The 15,922-nt window shown below is 45.2% G+C and overlaps 1 protein-coding gene across 1 annotated transcript in view; it reads left to right on the forward strand.

Annotated features, from left to right (window-relative positions):
* The first annotated feature begins 954 nt into the window (after positions 1-954).
* Positions 955-15,922, forward strand: part of SERPINE3 (serpin family E member 3) — a 30,952-nt gene continuing 15,984 nt past the window's right edge. Inside the window, exons 1-4 of the mRNA XM_032402621.1 lie at positions 955-1,210; positions 6,259-6,492; positions 8,117-8,320; positions 9,831-10,029. Of these exons, the coding sequence (XP_032258512.1) occupies positions 955-1,210; positions 6,259-6,492; positions 8,117-8,320; positions 9,831-10,029 (893 nt within the window). The remainder of the gene's footprint in view (positions 1,211-6,258; positions 6,493-8,116; positions 8,321-9,830; positions 10,030-15,922) is intronic.

Here is a 15,922-nt window from a genome sequence, read left to right on the forward strand (position 1 = left end):
TTCCACATATGAGTGAAATCATACAGTATTTGTCTTTCTCTGACTGACTTATTTCGCTTAGCATTATACTCTCTAGCTCCATCCATGTTGTTGCAAATGGCAAAAATCTCATTCTTTTTATTACTGCATAATATTCCACTGTATATATATACACCACCTCTTCTTTATCCATTCATCTGTTGATGGACACTGACCCATGTATTTTCTTTTTTTTTTTAAGATTTTTTATTTATTTATTCGAGAGAGAGAGAGTGAGCACAAGCTGGGGGAGCGGCCGAAGGAGAGGGAGAAGCAGGCTTCCCACTGAGCAGGGAGGTCGACTGTGGGGCTCAATCCCAGGACCCTGGGATCATGACCTGAGTCTAAGGCAGACGCTTAACCCACTGAGCCACCCAGGCCTCCCTAGACCATGTATTTTCTTAAATGATTCACCAAGTGCTTTAAATCTCATCCCCCCTGTATTGGAAATACAGCTACCTTGTAAGACTATTGCAATGATTAACTGAGAAAATACAAAGTCTTTTGTAAAATACTATATAATTTTTTATTATTATTAATTATTATTATTCATGATAGACACGGCACAGCTCTAAGCTGGCTAAATACCAAGAAATAGGAGTAGGATATACTTCTTACATTTCTTTCCCAACCCAATGGTTTACTTCTGACCAGACGAGAGCCTTGGCCAAAGTCATACCTTTAGCCAGTGACAAAGCGCCTAAAATCCTTCCGGCTCACAGTGTGGGTTCACGGCGCGTGTTTCTAACGCAGACACAACAGATGCAGCGAAGCAGCGGGTGAGGGATGAGGCTGGGGGCAGGTGAGCAGCACTGCCCCGGCACGCCTCCCTCGGCCATTGTGAGCCCCGAACCCAGACCAGTTCTCTGCAGAAGGGGACTGTCTGCCTCACCCTGCATCTCCTCCCTCTGAGCTGCAGGAAGCCTCCCTGCCTCCATGCGGCTGGGCCTGTTCACGCTCTTCCTGCTTCACTCCTGCCTCCATGGAGGACAGGGCGACCTCCGCGAGGACCTGACCTTGCTGAACACCGAGCTCGCGCTTCGCCTCTACCAGGACGCGACAGCCCCTAGAGATGGAACCAACGTCGTCATCTCTCCTGCCGGCGTGTCGCTCCCTCTGGAGATCCTGCAGTTCGGAGCCCAAGGGAACACCGGCCAGCAGCTGGCACGAGCGCTGGGTTACGCTATCCACGGTAAGAGGGCTGCTCGCGCTCCTGTTCCCTCTGCTGCTCCCGCTCCCGCTCAGGCTTCCTCGGGGGGTGGGGGATCTCCGAATGCAGCGGCTGGCACTGGCCGACCGCCAGGAGAGAAGGGTGACCACAGGCAGCCTGCGAACTTCGGATCGTGGTCCCTGGATGATCGTTCGGTTTCCCTTCCAACCTCAGTTTCATTTCACTAGCCCTTCTGCAGAGCCTACCAGGTGCCAGGAAGTGTCCAAAGCACCTTGTAATTTAAAGTAATTTAATTAATTGTCACAACAACATAATTGCCGTTCTGTCTTCTGATGCTCGGAGAAACCAGACACAATAGCTAGATAGATGATGAAATTATACCTCATCCCTATTTTAGAGATGAGCAAATAGACACCGAGAGTTTGAGCAACTTGCCCAGCGTCACATAGCTAGTAAGTAGCAGACTTGAGACTCAAGCCCAGGTTGTCTAGTTCCAGAGCCCATGGCCTTGAGCCACCTGCTTTCATAAATCTGTGTTTTCTAGCTAGTGCGATCGCTACCAACATAACTCCGTGGTTGTGTAGTTTCGAGCAGCTCTGTCAGCAGCGGCCCGAGTCTTGTGAACTCCGGGTCAGCCATACCTAGCCTACACTCGGGGCCTCTGGCTCCATGCCTGGCCCCAGGGCCCACCTACCAGCTCCATGCTACCCCAGACACTCCTGCACATAGCTTTGGCTTCTCAATCTTAGAATAAGATATCAATAAAAAAGGATGGGAGTTGCAACTGTATAAGTCAATATGTTCTAGAAAGTATAAGAACTGATACCCACACAGCCTCGGTGAGAGCTTCCTTTGAGCTAGAATCTTGAGGTGGCAGGTAAGATGTGGGGCCGCTAGACACAGCTGTACATCCCATCCCCCACCGCCCATGCCCTGTCCCCTGCCAAAACAGCTCTCATGATCCTGCCGGCCAGCTTCATTTTCCTCAGCAAGAATATCACAGAAACGCACACATCCACGGACGCATTCTTCAGCCACATTAGATTCAGTACAATGCAATCCATCAAGCACTCCTGAGCTCCTGTTGCACGAGCTGGTGCTGTGCCAGGAGCTCAGCATCCAGAGTGACAAGGAAAACTCTGAACACAAGCAGCTCAGTCTCATAGGAACGATGCACATAGAAATACCGCCCTAATGCGGTGCAGTAAGTGTATTTATTTGGAATAAGCACGGGGAGGGAAGGATTTATCCCACTGGCAGCTCAGGAAGGCTCCCCAGAAGACATGGGATCTGAGCTGAGTTATGAAGAATAAATAGGCGTGTGAAAGAGAGACAGGCATTTCAGCCCTAAAACAGAGTCTCACAAAAGTCAGGATTAAGGGACAGAGAGAAATGCAAGTGTAGCTATACCGCTGAGAAAGGGAACTGATTATAGTCCTTTCTCCGTTGTCAGGTATGGTCATGGTACCTGGCTAACCCAATAGGGTGATTAACGGGGTGCCATAGACCCCATTCGAGAATTATCAAATGTCAAGAATGCTTAATAGTCAAACCCCGTGGAACATAATCCCACCCTTTTTCTTACTCACAGGCTGCTTTATTATCTTACAGAGCCATGGTTAATTTTTATGAACAGGGATGTGCCACTTCTAGAGTTCCAGTTAATAGAATACCCCTGTACTTTGGTTTGCCCCAACCTAGCTCAGAGAACCATGTGCACTGTTTAAAATAACCCGTCAACGCCCACTACCTGCCCGAACCCAGGCTTCCTTTTAAAAGTCAATGCAGACCAATAAAATGTATAAAAAGCAGCCTCAAGCACATTCCAGGGTCTTGGGGCATTGTTCCGGTTTAATCAACAGAAAGACCTATTCATGTTTGCAGTGGGGCACATCAGCATTGTCTTGTTCTCACTGCGTTTCCAGCCAATACGTGACAACCAGGAGCTTTGCTAGGATTCCTACCTGCTGGTCATATAAACACAGCATGAGACTCAGAACGGACCCCAGCGGTATCCCTAAAAAGCACCTTTGTTTTCACCACACAAAACACCCAATTTCCTGATGTTCCGAGTTTGAGGGAGTTCTGGTGCTTTTCTAGATAAATTGATAAAGAACACTTCATAGCTTTCTATTAAGCACAAGAATAATGCCAGGAACAGAAGCCTCAGAAATGAAGGTGGCCTGGCTCTTGGGAAAAAACTCTGTTTGATGATGGTATGGATTTCACTTTTCCAGTCATTATATCATTTGATCCTCATAGAAACCACATACATTAATAATCCCCATTTTATAAATGAAACCAGATATTAACGATTTGGCAAGACTCGGCAGGTGGCAGAGCCAGAATTCAAGTCCCAGAGTCTTTGACCCCAAATCCTATGTTCTTTCCACAATTCCTCCACCCCACTCTAAGCCCCTGAGCAGATGCATAAAGATATTAAGTACCTTGCCTTTTTTAATTTTTAATCAGAGCCATCCCCATTATTCCCTCGGCCCAACCAAACCTTTTGACATCATCCTCAACTTAGCCCTCTTGTAATTTTCTGGCAAGTAAAACATTAGCATCACTAAGTTTGTAGTTTGAGAATTTTATATTCCTTAACCTTACGAAGTCAGGTCCCACCAGATTCCGTGTCACATTCGGGAAGTTCAGGTCAGCAAATTGACTCAAAAGGAAGGCCGTCTCCACACGGGTCTCACAAATGAGTTAAAAGCCTCATCTGTAGCAAGGGAAATTCATGAGAAAATGCCATTTCTTCTTCTAGCACTTTCCTCCCTCTCTGTGGCCATCCGAGAGGCCCTCTCTTCAATCACACCACGCTCACCACATTCCTGATCTAGGGCAGTGCCCAAAACTTTCCTTCCTTCCGCCTTCTTCCCTCTCTCATCGTTCTGTGAGATCTACCTAGCCTGCCCTCCAGCAAGAAAGATGCTCTCCGGAGGGGGAGGGAGAGGAGTTAAGCCAGCAGTGACGCGATTCTCTTTCAAAGAACTGTAAGGGAGGTGCCGTTGTCATGGCTCACATCACCAGTCCTTCTTGCCCCATCACGGCCACGGGCCTGGGACACTCACAGTCATACAGCAGAATGGGCGGCTTTGTGCTCCAGAGCCTCACAAGAGGAAGCGGCTCTCCAGACCAAAGCAGGGTGTCCCGTCCCTTCCCCGACGGGCAGGAGGGCGGTGAAGGGCCACGTCCAACCACCCAGTGACACCGAGCAAGCTTATTAATTTGTCCGAGCCCAGCTCCTTCACCTAGAAATGGGAGTCACAATAGCAGTGAATTCACAGGCTCGTTGAGAGGATTGAATGTGACCGTGAATGTAGCCCAGAGTCTGTGAACACCGTATTTCCTATACTGACACGTATATTCCACAGCATCTAGGAAAGCTCTTCTCCTGTGCAAATGGGCAGGGACACACTAGGCTCAGGTGGAGAAAAGCTTTCTCCAGCCAATTAACTCTGCTACTTTAACATTTCTAGCTAAAAGAACAGCTGGTCCCCTGGCCCAGATTGGGTGAGAGGACAGAGAGGAGGTCACCCTACACTATGGACCAGTGAAATGTCTCACTTTGTCCCAGCAGATGGTCAACATTTTACAGGGACATGATTTTATAAATACATATGACCTTCCTCAGTGAGGAAAATCTGGCAATAAGTATTTTTTTTCATTCATTTCTTTTCTCCTTAAAAGAAAAGCACTGGAGTTAGGCTGCAATTCACGAGGTATACAACCCGAGTCTGTTTTTTGCAGTTGTGGATTCTAAGAAGTAGCTTTGGTCATGAGAGTTTTCTGGGCAAGTGAAATCTGTCTACAGCTGCGATCTGTAGCCCGGTGGCGGGGGCCCTGGCCAGGGTGTATTCTGGGGGCCTGTGCCCCTCCGGAGAACTTTGGCCAAGCAACTTGGGGGTCTGCTGCCATCCCCCGGCCTGGCCTCTGACACATGACGGGTGTTGGAGTGGAGGGACCCCACACCGCGTCAGAGACTCCTTCCAACAGGTGCCCTGGGAGGGCCAGAGAAGGGCAGTGTAGGAAGAAGGGGCAAAACATGTGTCTCCCAGGGCCGATTTGTGGCTAGCCACAGGGCTGTGCCTAGGAGGAAGGGAGGCAAGGAGGACAAGCGAAGGGCCTTGTTCCAGAGGAAGCCTGCACAGGAAGGGGAGCTGACTGCTGGAAAAGCCCAGCTTCCATGTCTCAGGGGCGGCCTGGGATACTCCTAGGGGAGACTAAAGGCCACAGCTTGTAAATAATATCGTGAAAAAGAAATCCACTATGGATTATGGAAAGAAGGAAGCAATCTCCTGTGTAAGTAGTAAATAAATAGAAGTCCAAGGCACCAAGATGGAGCTGGCCATCCAAGAAGGTGGAAACTATGGACTCTCTCAAATGCTTATTATTTCCTCAACATTCTTGCAGGTTCTTGCTGACATTAATAGCATCAGCTGTCCACTGGGTCTTAGGGAGATGGGGGATGGGAGGCGTTCTTACCTTTCCTCTGTGTTTCTCAAATCGAAAGCAGAGTGCTGAAAGAGGCCCCATCTAAATGTCCCTTGGGCTTGCGACCTGCAGTTGTGGGAACGGATCTAAGGCCCTGTACAAGATATATTGACAATTTAACACCATGACCACCGTCTGTCCTTGTTATTTATGGTGCTTTCCATAAATCCACTTACTTCTTAAATATTTGCAGCCCCATCGCCCTGCACACCTGACCTGCAGTTTTCCCAGCCCTCTGTACTCTCAACATGTCTGCTCCACATGTCTGACTCAAGAAGTTAAGGAGGAATAGCCTCTGGGATGTTGGTAGTGATTTTCTATTTGTCTTAATCACAGCTTGATTTCTCTCAGATCTTGCATGGCTTTCCCCCCAGCTTTTAATCTGTGGATCCAGGCCAATTCCTGAGCAATTTAGTTATGACTTCCCCAAATCGGCTGTAATTGGTCGATGAACCTCTGAGACAAGAGTGGTGTGGCTGAGGCCCCATTTCAGTGCACTGCGCAAAGAGAGATGGCGCTAACTCCTTACCTACACTCACCACTGTCAATTTATCCCAACACCTTTTTCACAGACCAAAGGGTGAAAGAGTTCTTACGCACTGTGTACGCCACACTACTCAACTCCGGTCAAGGCACCAAGATGGAGCTGGCCTGCACCCTTTTTGTGCAAGCAGGAACGCCACTCTCCCCCTGCTTTGTGGAGCACATCTCCCAGTGGGCCAACAGCAGCATAGAGCCAGCCCACCTCAGTGAACTGAACGGCACCGGCAGCCAGGCCAATGAATGGGCCTCCGGGAAGATCAAAGGTAAAAGAAACCATTCACCTTGGAGAGGCTAATGTCAGAGGGCTATAGACATAGGTACCAGGCCTTGCTGGTCAGAAGCCACGTGGATGGATACTCAGGTCACCCTCAGTTGCAGCAGAAGTTTGTCCTCTTGGGAGACGCTACCCTTAAATGATGTGCTCTAGAAAGCCTCCTTCTGCCCATCCCCCTACACGCACGCACAGAAGGGGGCTCTTCAGAGCCTCCTACCTCCAGGGGAGCCCTGCAGGCTTTGTTCTAAGCACCTGTTCCCTTAAGGTGAATCTCTGACACCTCCCCCCCGCAGCTCTGCTGTCATCTACAATTACCATCCTGTGACAGCAAAATATAGTAGGAGCCAAAGAAATTCTTGGAATTTAGCTTAAGGAAATAATTCAAGAGAAGAAAAAGTTATACGTAATAAGGCACTTAACCCAGTGTTATTGAAGAGAAAGACTTAGAAATAACCTAACTGCCCAGCAGTTAGGGATGATTCCTTGAGTTATAGGACCTGTGTATCATGCAAGTGGAATTACTAAAGATGGTGAAAATTTATTACATTTACTGAGGTTCCATTTACTGATTTAGCACTTTTCTAAGTACTCCATATTCATTATGTCTGTTCACCTTCACAGCAATCCCAGGAGATAGGTGCTGCTATTGTCCCCAGTTTACAGAGAGAGGAACTGAGGCACAGAGCCAGGATCCCAACCCAGGCAGTCTGCCTCTAGCATTCCGTATAATTACAAAAGTTACACAGAAATAGGGAGAATGTTCACGATATATCAATTTATCAATAACTCCCTCTCTGTCAGTTTTCTCCAGTGTTTCACAATGTCTTTTCAGTGTACTTAAAAGTGTTTAATTCATTGTGCTGTGGGGCGGGGATGGGGCCAGGCCACACAGCTGCGGTCAACCCCCCCAGTGATTGTCCTCCGTGGAAGAGGGGCAGCCAGGGAAGAGCCTGGAGTCTGGGGCCGGGCTGCTTGGGTTCAGATCCAAGGTCTCTGTCTTGAGCAGCTAGGTGGTGGTGGCTTTGCCACTCACAAGTATGCGACCTGGGACAGCTTCTCCAAGCTTTGGTGCCCCCTCTGAAAAACAGGGAATAACAATTGAACTGGTGGGAGGAGTCAGGGAGGGTTCGTTAAAGGATTTCGAACAGAGCACACCATGTGTTTTTATTAATAAAGGGCTGGGGCAACAACCATCCCCGAGCCTGTTGTCTTCTCTCTGGTAATGCATGGAATTTAAAGACCGTGCCCTGGATGTGACTGGCTGAGCAAAGACTCTGCCAGAGATGAGGCCCAGCGGCTGGGGTGGTGGGGTGGGCGGGAAGGGCAATGGGGAGACCATGCAGCAGCCCGACCACAACACTCAGTGCCTCCCAGGCCGGAGGTGTGTGCGCCGAAGGCCCCTCGGGAAATGCCCCACTGGGACCTACCAGAGCCTCCCAATCCACTCTGCAAAGGATAAAAGCATGGTCTTCAGCAATAGCTAGTTACAAACACCACAGTTCCCCAACTGATGACACCAACAAGCAGGCTACAAGCCCAACCTCAGGGATGCCCGGGAACCCGCCGGGACAGGTGCGCCAGTCTCAGCAACACAGTCGCTCTCCGGCTTGCAGGTGACGACGCAGGTGGCCCTACGTGGGAGCGCGGCGGCGGTGGCGGGGCATTTGCTCAGTTGGCACTAGTGAGCACCATGTCCTTCCAAAGCACTTGGCGACAGAGGTTCTCCTCCACGGACACTCAGCTCCTGCCTTTCACCGGCGCCCAGGGCCTCGTCCTCCAGGTCCCCATGATGTACCAAATGGCCGAGGTCAACTACGGTGAGCTCCTTCCCCACTCGCGGGGCCGTCTTAAGTGAGAGGAACACGGGAGCAATGTGGGCCATGTCTGCTCTAGAAGGACTCGCACTGTTTCTCTGCCTTTCCTCTGCTGTGAGGTGGGTGCGGGGCAAGGAGAGCCCAGGGGGCAGGAAGACCCAGAGAGGACAATGAGGAAGCAGGGGTGGGGGAGAGAAATCGAATCTCACGCTTGACATTTCCCTCTGCACCTAGTAAGTAAGAGGCGTTAGTGTAAAACCAAAAATGTTTGGACCAGACCACCCCCACCCCCACAGGCACCCCCATAAAATGAACAGCCACTTCACGGTTTGGCGCTGAGAAAGGGCGGAAGATTGAGTCCAGTCTAGAAAGCTTTTGAGAGCGCGCCCCCGTGGACCTGACATCCGTCATTGCGCCTGCCCGCCCTGCCTGGGTGGTCACTCTTCCCAGCCCACTGGGGTGCAGGTGCGCGGAGTGCCGAGCCAGTGCCAGGAGCCCCCACCCTGCAGGCTGGCCCGCAGCGTGGACGCCTCCATTGAGCCCCAGCAAGGCAAGAGGAGAAGAGGAGAAGGGACCCAGCCACCTGTCCCCACACACCTCTCTCGAAGCCCTCATTTGCAGGCTCAGCCCTTCCAGCTGGGGGACTAATTCCAGTGAGACAGTGTTTTAGGAACTCCGGCATTTAGAAAACGTGCTATGATCCTGCTTTGATTCCATGCAGGACGCATTGTGAGTGCTCATCACAATTTAATCATTTGTTTATTCAACCAGTAATTATTAGCTGAGGTCAAGTAAGATGAGAGTGGAAGAACGTCGATTGGATAAGTAAATATGTATTTATGGCTATTATAGTTCTTGTTCCCAATGTTTTCCCCGTTGCTGCTGTGACCCATGCTGGTTGATCTGTCAGCTGCATAACATTTCCCAATTTTATGTGAAATCTGGGCTTAAAGCTTTTGTTGAAAGAAAGATCTGGCACAAAGAGCCTGGGTCCCCACATGGCCACAAAAGGCCAGGATTGGAATGGCTTCCCCTTTAAGATGGGCCGCCTGGGTGGCTCAGTTGGTTAAGCGTCTGCCTTCAGCTCAGGTAATGATCTCAGGGTCCTGGGATTGAGCCCCAAGTCGGGCTCCCTCAGCCAGGGAGTCTGTTTCTCTCTCTCCCTTTCCCCCGCTCATGCTCTCTCTTGCTTGTTCTTTCTCTTAAATAAAATCTTTTTTAAAAAAAATGAATTTAAAAACAAACAAATAACAAAGACGATAGATGTTTCTCCCATGTGCCATCATCCCCACCGTGCCTGGCCACTGCAGGCCCTGTGACTCAAGACCTATAAGGGTATCTTAGAAATTCTAGGTCTTAAGATCAGAAAAGGTGAAGTCTTTGGCCTCAACTGCTTCCTGAGGGTGAGGTAGACACCTGTTAATAAAATGTATTGTTTCCAGTTCTGTGAGATGGCCCTTCCCCGGCTCCTGGGACAGAACTAATACCCCACCCTCCTCTCCTAAACCCCCAGGCCAGTTCCAGGACCATGCAGGCCATCAGGTGAGGGTGCTAGAGTTGCCTTACCTGGGAAGTTCAGTGAGTCTGCTCCTGGTTCTGCCACGTGACAAAGACACCCCACTGAGCCTCATTGAGCCACACCTCACAGCCAGCATTCTCCGCATCTGGACCTCCAGCCTCAGGAGAGCCAGAATGGACGTGTTCCTGCCCAGGTGAGTGGCTGCATCGTCCTTATGGGGTGCTCAGCAGCCTAATCCAGTTGGCCAGGCCTGGATTAGAGAACCCAGGTGGTCTCACTCTGGAGTCTGTCCTTAACCACTGGGCCCACTTGTCTAATGGACCCCTAGAGGTTAGGCCAAGGAGGAGTGACCCTAGAGTTGGGGTCCAGGTTAGAGTCTCTACTGACTAGCTCATGATGCAGACGGAACAGAATTAATTTCCTGGGGACTTCTCAAGAGAAGATACTCTGCCTTAACTGGACCAGACTGGAACCCCCAGGCTTTATGCTACAACCAGTTCTCTGAGCAGTGAAAGAACAATGCAGTTACCTGGGAGGAATGTGCCCCAAATCTGATCACATCCTAACAGTATACAACATTTTTCCAAAACAAAAAAGGCAAGATAGTTTATGTAATTGAGCAAATACCAAAGTAATTCTGATCAGAAGGCAAATTAAGGTATAAAAAATTCAAGACTTTTAGTCTCTGTGCTGAAGGTTCTCATTCTTTCTCAATAGAGTTTAGCTTTTCTTTAAGAAAACCCAATAGGTACAAATACAAATTGTCAAAAAGTTAAATGATGGTTCTAGATTTTGCTTTTCCAAAGCAAAACTTATTTGCAAAGCTCATTACTTGACAAAGAATTCCTTATTGAACTTCTTTAAATGATAAGCTTCTCTGGTACATTTGAAATCAGAGTAAACTTGTAATTAATTTGTAGACCAGCATTAAACAAGGAATGTTGTCCGAGGGCTCGGGATGTGGATTCTTTGCGCTTCTTCCTGCTGGCCACTTTGGCCTCCTCTGCTGACCAGGCCCTCAGCAGCAAGGAGCCAGTGGTCTTGGCAGTGCTCCTTCGAGGAATTAAAAATAAGCGCAGACACTGAAATAAAAACACACAAAGAGAGACCCCAGTGAGTTAAGGGCAAAGGTCTAAAGTGGGATCTGGCATAACCAGGGCAGAAGGTAACTCTAAGATAAAGACTGTGTCTCTCCAAACCAAATATCTGGACCCCAAATGAAAGCACAAAGACGGGATATTTCAACAGATCTTCTCTAGCATGGAACAGAAGCAGCACTAATCTTTCTGTTATGTTTGAGAGAAGCTCGGGGAAGGAAGAGGAGCTTTCAATGTGAAAAGTAGAGAGAAAGTGCAACCCGGTGCAGGAATTTGCAGTCTTTTCAGAATGAGGAGACAGATGGCTGGCCTCATCCTGGAGTGGCTGCTGTGAGGAAGAGGCCCCAGCAAGATGCCCAGCTCCTCTGAGAGCCCTCCACTGTCTCTGAGTCCACCTTCAGAGGAATGATCCGAAAAACCCCGAAGACAGGGACAGGATGGGACGGCAGAGATCATAACAACACAGTCTTAGTCAACACTTGACCTTATCCTAATAGATTTCTTTTTTACCTCCCTGAGACTATCGAGCCTGCCGTCCAAGAAGGATAGAAGGTTTTAGCAAAATGAGGCTGTTTCACAAGCAAAACTCACCAAGTAAAGAAACAGCTTCAAACCCTTGAAGGAATAAATAGAGAAAGAATTAAAACTAGGTTTTAGGTCTAAATTTGGGTACAAAACTTTGGATCATGGTAGACACAAGTCAAGTTTTGGGCAAGAACTTACCCCTAGTTCTGCAAATCATTCATTCATCATTTAATATGATCTGCTTTACAGCCAGCCTGCGTTTTTCATTTAGCAAGGCAAAAACTTTTGCACACTGTGAGTAGCAGTGCAAAAATCATGTGGCAGTGAGGTGTGCCTTTGGGTTAAGCATCACCAAAGAGTGTATTAGTAGATTCTGGATAGAATGATGATGTCTAGCTTCCAAAGTAATATTTTATTTATGAAGAAATGAAATAAAATATATAGGGACAATTAGTCTTGGTATGATATTAGCATACCAAAAGAATAATCAAGAAAGCCAATTTATATCCATAATAATGTAATGCCCCACAAGAAAGACTAATAATGTCAAATATATATTTGTTTAATGAATAAGACACTTGGTTATTAGATCGACATAGTAGGAAGCTAAGCATGAGCATTTTTTTCTGATAATAGAAGTGACATAGGATTTTTTTTATTGAAGTATAATTAACGTACAGTGTTATAGAGTATCAGGTGTACAGTATAATGAATCAGCAATTCTTAGTGCTCATCATGATAAATGTACTTTTAATCCCCATCACATATTTCACCCATTCACCCATCCTCCACCCACCTCCCCTCTGGCAACCACTAGTTTGTTCTCTGTGTTTAAGAGCCTGTTTTTTGTATGTGTCTCTTTTTCTCTTTGTTTGTTTGTTATAAGTATTTTAAAAATCCATCAGATCTCATATCTTCAGAAGTTTTGGCCTTCCTTTCAAAAAGCTACTAATCATCATCTGTGTGGATTGTGTTTTTCTATGGGCATTTTCTTTCTTTTTTAAAAAACTGAGATATAATTCACATAACCATAAAATTCATTCTTTTAAAATGTACAATTCAGAGGTTTTTAATATATTGGCAAAGTTGTGCAACCATCACCACTATTTAATTCCAGAACATTTTCTTTACCTCAAAAGGAAACTCCATGCCCATTAGCAGTCCCTCCACCTTCCTTCTCCTCACTAGTGTCCTAGGCAACCACTAATCTACTTTTGCTCTCAATTGACTTATCTATACTGTATATTTCATATAAATGAAATCGTACAACATGTAGCCTTCTGAGTCTGGCGGCTCTCACTTAGCATGTTTTTAAGGTTCATCCTTGTCATAGTATGCATCAGTATTTCATTCTTTTTTATGGCGGAATAATTTTCCATTGTATGGATATACTACATTTTGCTTTATCCATTCATTGGTCTATAGACATTTAAGTGCCTGGAAACTTTCTGGCTTGTTTTCACTTTTTGGCTTCTGAAACACATTCATGTGTACATTTTTGTGTGGGTATAGGTTTTCAGGTATCTTGGTTATATACCCAGGAATGGAAATACTGAGTCATGTGTTAACTCTACTTTTTACATCTTGAGGACCTACCAGACAGTTTTCCAAGGGGCTATACCATTTTACATTCCCACCAGCAATTTTGAGGTTCCAGTTTCTCCACACCCTTGTCAACACTTGTTATTGTCCATCTTTTTTGGTAAGTCCCTCTTCATGTGGGACGTGTGGCAGTGCAGAGTTTCAGTTTGGTATGATGAGAATTTCCAGAGTGGATAGTGGTGGTTGGACAGCAATGTGAATATACTTAACGTTACTGAATAATGCCCTTAAAATGGTAAAATTTTATGTGGTGTATATTTTACCACAGTTCTTTTTAAAGTCCCTCTGAATGGAGGGAAGGGTTAAAAAGTAGGGATGTTATAGAATTTACATTCGGGAACTATATAGTTATTCTTAGTTACGTTAGTTAGGATGCATTCACCTCCTCTGCCCTCCAGCAATGCCCTCCTCTGTGTTTTGGCTTCTCCCTCAGGCTGGAGGCAAGATGGCTGAAACCTGTCTGACCTCACAACAGTGTGTAACAACAGCTATAGGAGAAGAAAACCCCCATCTTTTTATTGTAACCATCCTAGTTGGTGTGAGGTGGTTTCTCATGGTGACTTTCATTTGCATTTCCCTAATAACCGATGACGTCAAGCATATTTTCATGTGCTTTCTGGCCATTTACATATCTTTTCTGAAGAAATACTTATTTGAATCTTTTCTCCACTTTTAAATTGGTTGTCTTTTTATTGCTGAGTTGTAACAGTGCTTTATATATTCCAGATACTGGTCCCTTACCAGATTTATAATTTGCAAATATTTTCTCCCATTTTGTGGGTTATCTTTTCACTTTCTTGATGGTGTCCTTTGAAGCACAAAAGTTTTTAATTTTAACGAAGTTCAGTTAATGTATTTTTTCTTTTATTTCTTATGCTTCTTTTGATGTCATTTCTAAGAAACCATTACCTAACCAAGGTCACAAAGATCTATGTTTGTGCTTTTTCTAGGAATTTTATAGTTTTAGCTCTTATATTTTGAGTTAATTTTTGTATGTATTATGAGGTAGAAGTCCAATTTCATTCTTTGCACGTGGTTATCTAGTTGTCCCAGCACCATTAATTGAAAAGACTATTCTTTCTCCCATTGAATTTTCTCGGTACCTTGGTTGAAATTAATTGACTATAAATGAATGGGTTTATTTCAATGGGTTTACTTTCAATTCTATTCTATAGGCACAAATGTCTATACTTTAACCACTATGACACAATGTCGTGATTACTATAATGTTTAGAAATCAGGAAGTGTTAGCCCTTCAACTTTGTTCTTTTTTCAAGATTGTTTTGGCTATTCTGAGTCCCATACATTTTCGTATGAATTTTAGGATCAGCTTATCAGTTTCTGCAAAAAAGGCAGCTGAGATTTTGATGATGATTGTGTTTAATCTGTACATCAGTTTGAGAATATTGCTAACAATATTAACTGTTCCAATCTGTAAACACAGGACTTTTTTCATTTTATTTATGTCTTCCTTAGTTTCTTTTGATTATATTTTTTAGTTTTCAGTGTACAAGTTTTGCATTTCTTTTGTTAAAATTATTTCTAAGTATTTTATTCCTTTTGATGCTATTATAAATTTTATTTGCAGATTATTCATTGCTAATATAAAAAAACACAGTTGACTTTTGTACCTTGATCTCATATCCTCCCACCCTGATGAACTCATTTATTAATTCTAAGAATTTTTTCATTCTGTGTGTGTATTCCTTAAGATTTTCTGTATACAAGACCAAGTCATCTGTGAATAGAGATAGGTTTATTTCTTCCTTTCTAATCCAGATGCATTTTCTTTTTCTTGCATAATTGCCCTCCACACCCTTCAGGACAATGTTAAATAGAAATGGTGGACATCCTTCTCTTATTTCTGATCTTAGGAGGAAAGCATTCAGTCTTCACCATTAAGTATGATGCTAGCTGGGAGTTTTCTGTAGAGGCTCTTTTTCAGACTGAAAAATTTCCCTTCTATCCCAAGTTTATTAAGTGATTTTTGTTTTCATGAAAGGGTGTTGGATTTTTTTCATATGCTTTTCTGCATTGATTGAGATAATCATGTGGCCTTTGTCCTTTATTCTGTTAACCTGGTGTTTTACACTGATTGATTTTCATATGTTGAACCCACCTTGCATTCCTGGGATAAATCCCACTTGGTCATGGTGGGATTTATATGTTGCTGCATTCAATTTTCTAGTATTTTGTTGAGGATTTTGCATCTATGTTCATAAGGGATATTAGTCTGTAGTTTTCTTTACTCATGATATCATTGTCTGGTTTTGGTAAAGGGCAATTTTTTTACTCGAGATATTTTTGTAGCATTTCTTCTGGGCTGGCCTTCATAGCCATACAAGAAAAAAAAATCACTCTCACCTTTTATGGTCATACCTCACTTTTACTATTATCTTTAGTTACTAAAAATGATATTACCCAGTTTTATCACCTACCATAATCACCATATTTGGCTTCAAACATCCCTGAGCTTTTTCTCAATATCCCCGAGAAACAAAAACACCACAGCAGGAACAATAAGTGCATGAGGTGTGCTGGGCATTGTTGAGCACTTTACAAGAATTATTTCACTTAATCTTCACAAAGCTATAACTAAGCACTACTATTATGCTCATTTCACAAATAAGGAAATAGAGGCAAAGAGAGGTCAAGTAACTTGCCCCACTTCCCTCAGTTAGTAAGAGGCCATGCCAGGATCCAAATCCTGGCACTGCACTCCCAAGTCCATGCTCTTAACCAATATGTTTCAGCAGTAAGAGTTTTCAAGGTGGATGTGTTTTAAGAATTTAAGAAAATTTCAGAAGAGGTGGTGCAAAATATTTTTTTGAGAATGTCAGCATAGTTGGAGAAGGCGTAAAA

The sequence above is a fragment of the Phoca vitulina genome, unplaced genomic scaffold, assembly GCF_004348235.1.
Source record: "Phoca vitulina isolate PV1807 unplaced genomic scaffold, GSC_HSeal_1.0 scaffold5, whole genome shotgun sequence".
NCBI lineage: Eukaryota > Metazoa > Chordata > Mammalia > Carnivora > Phocidae > Phoca > Phoca vitulina.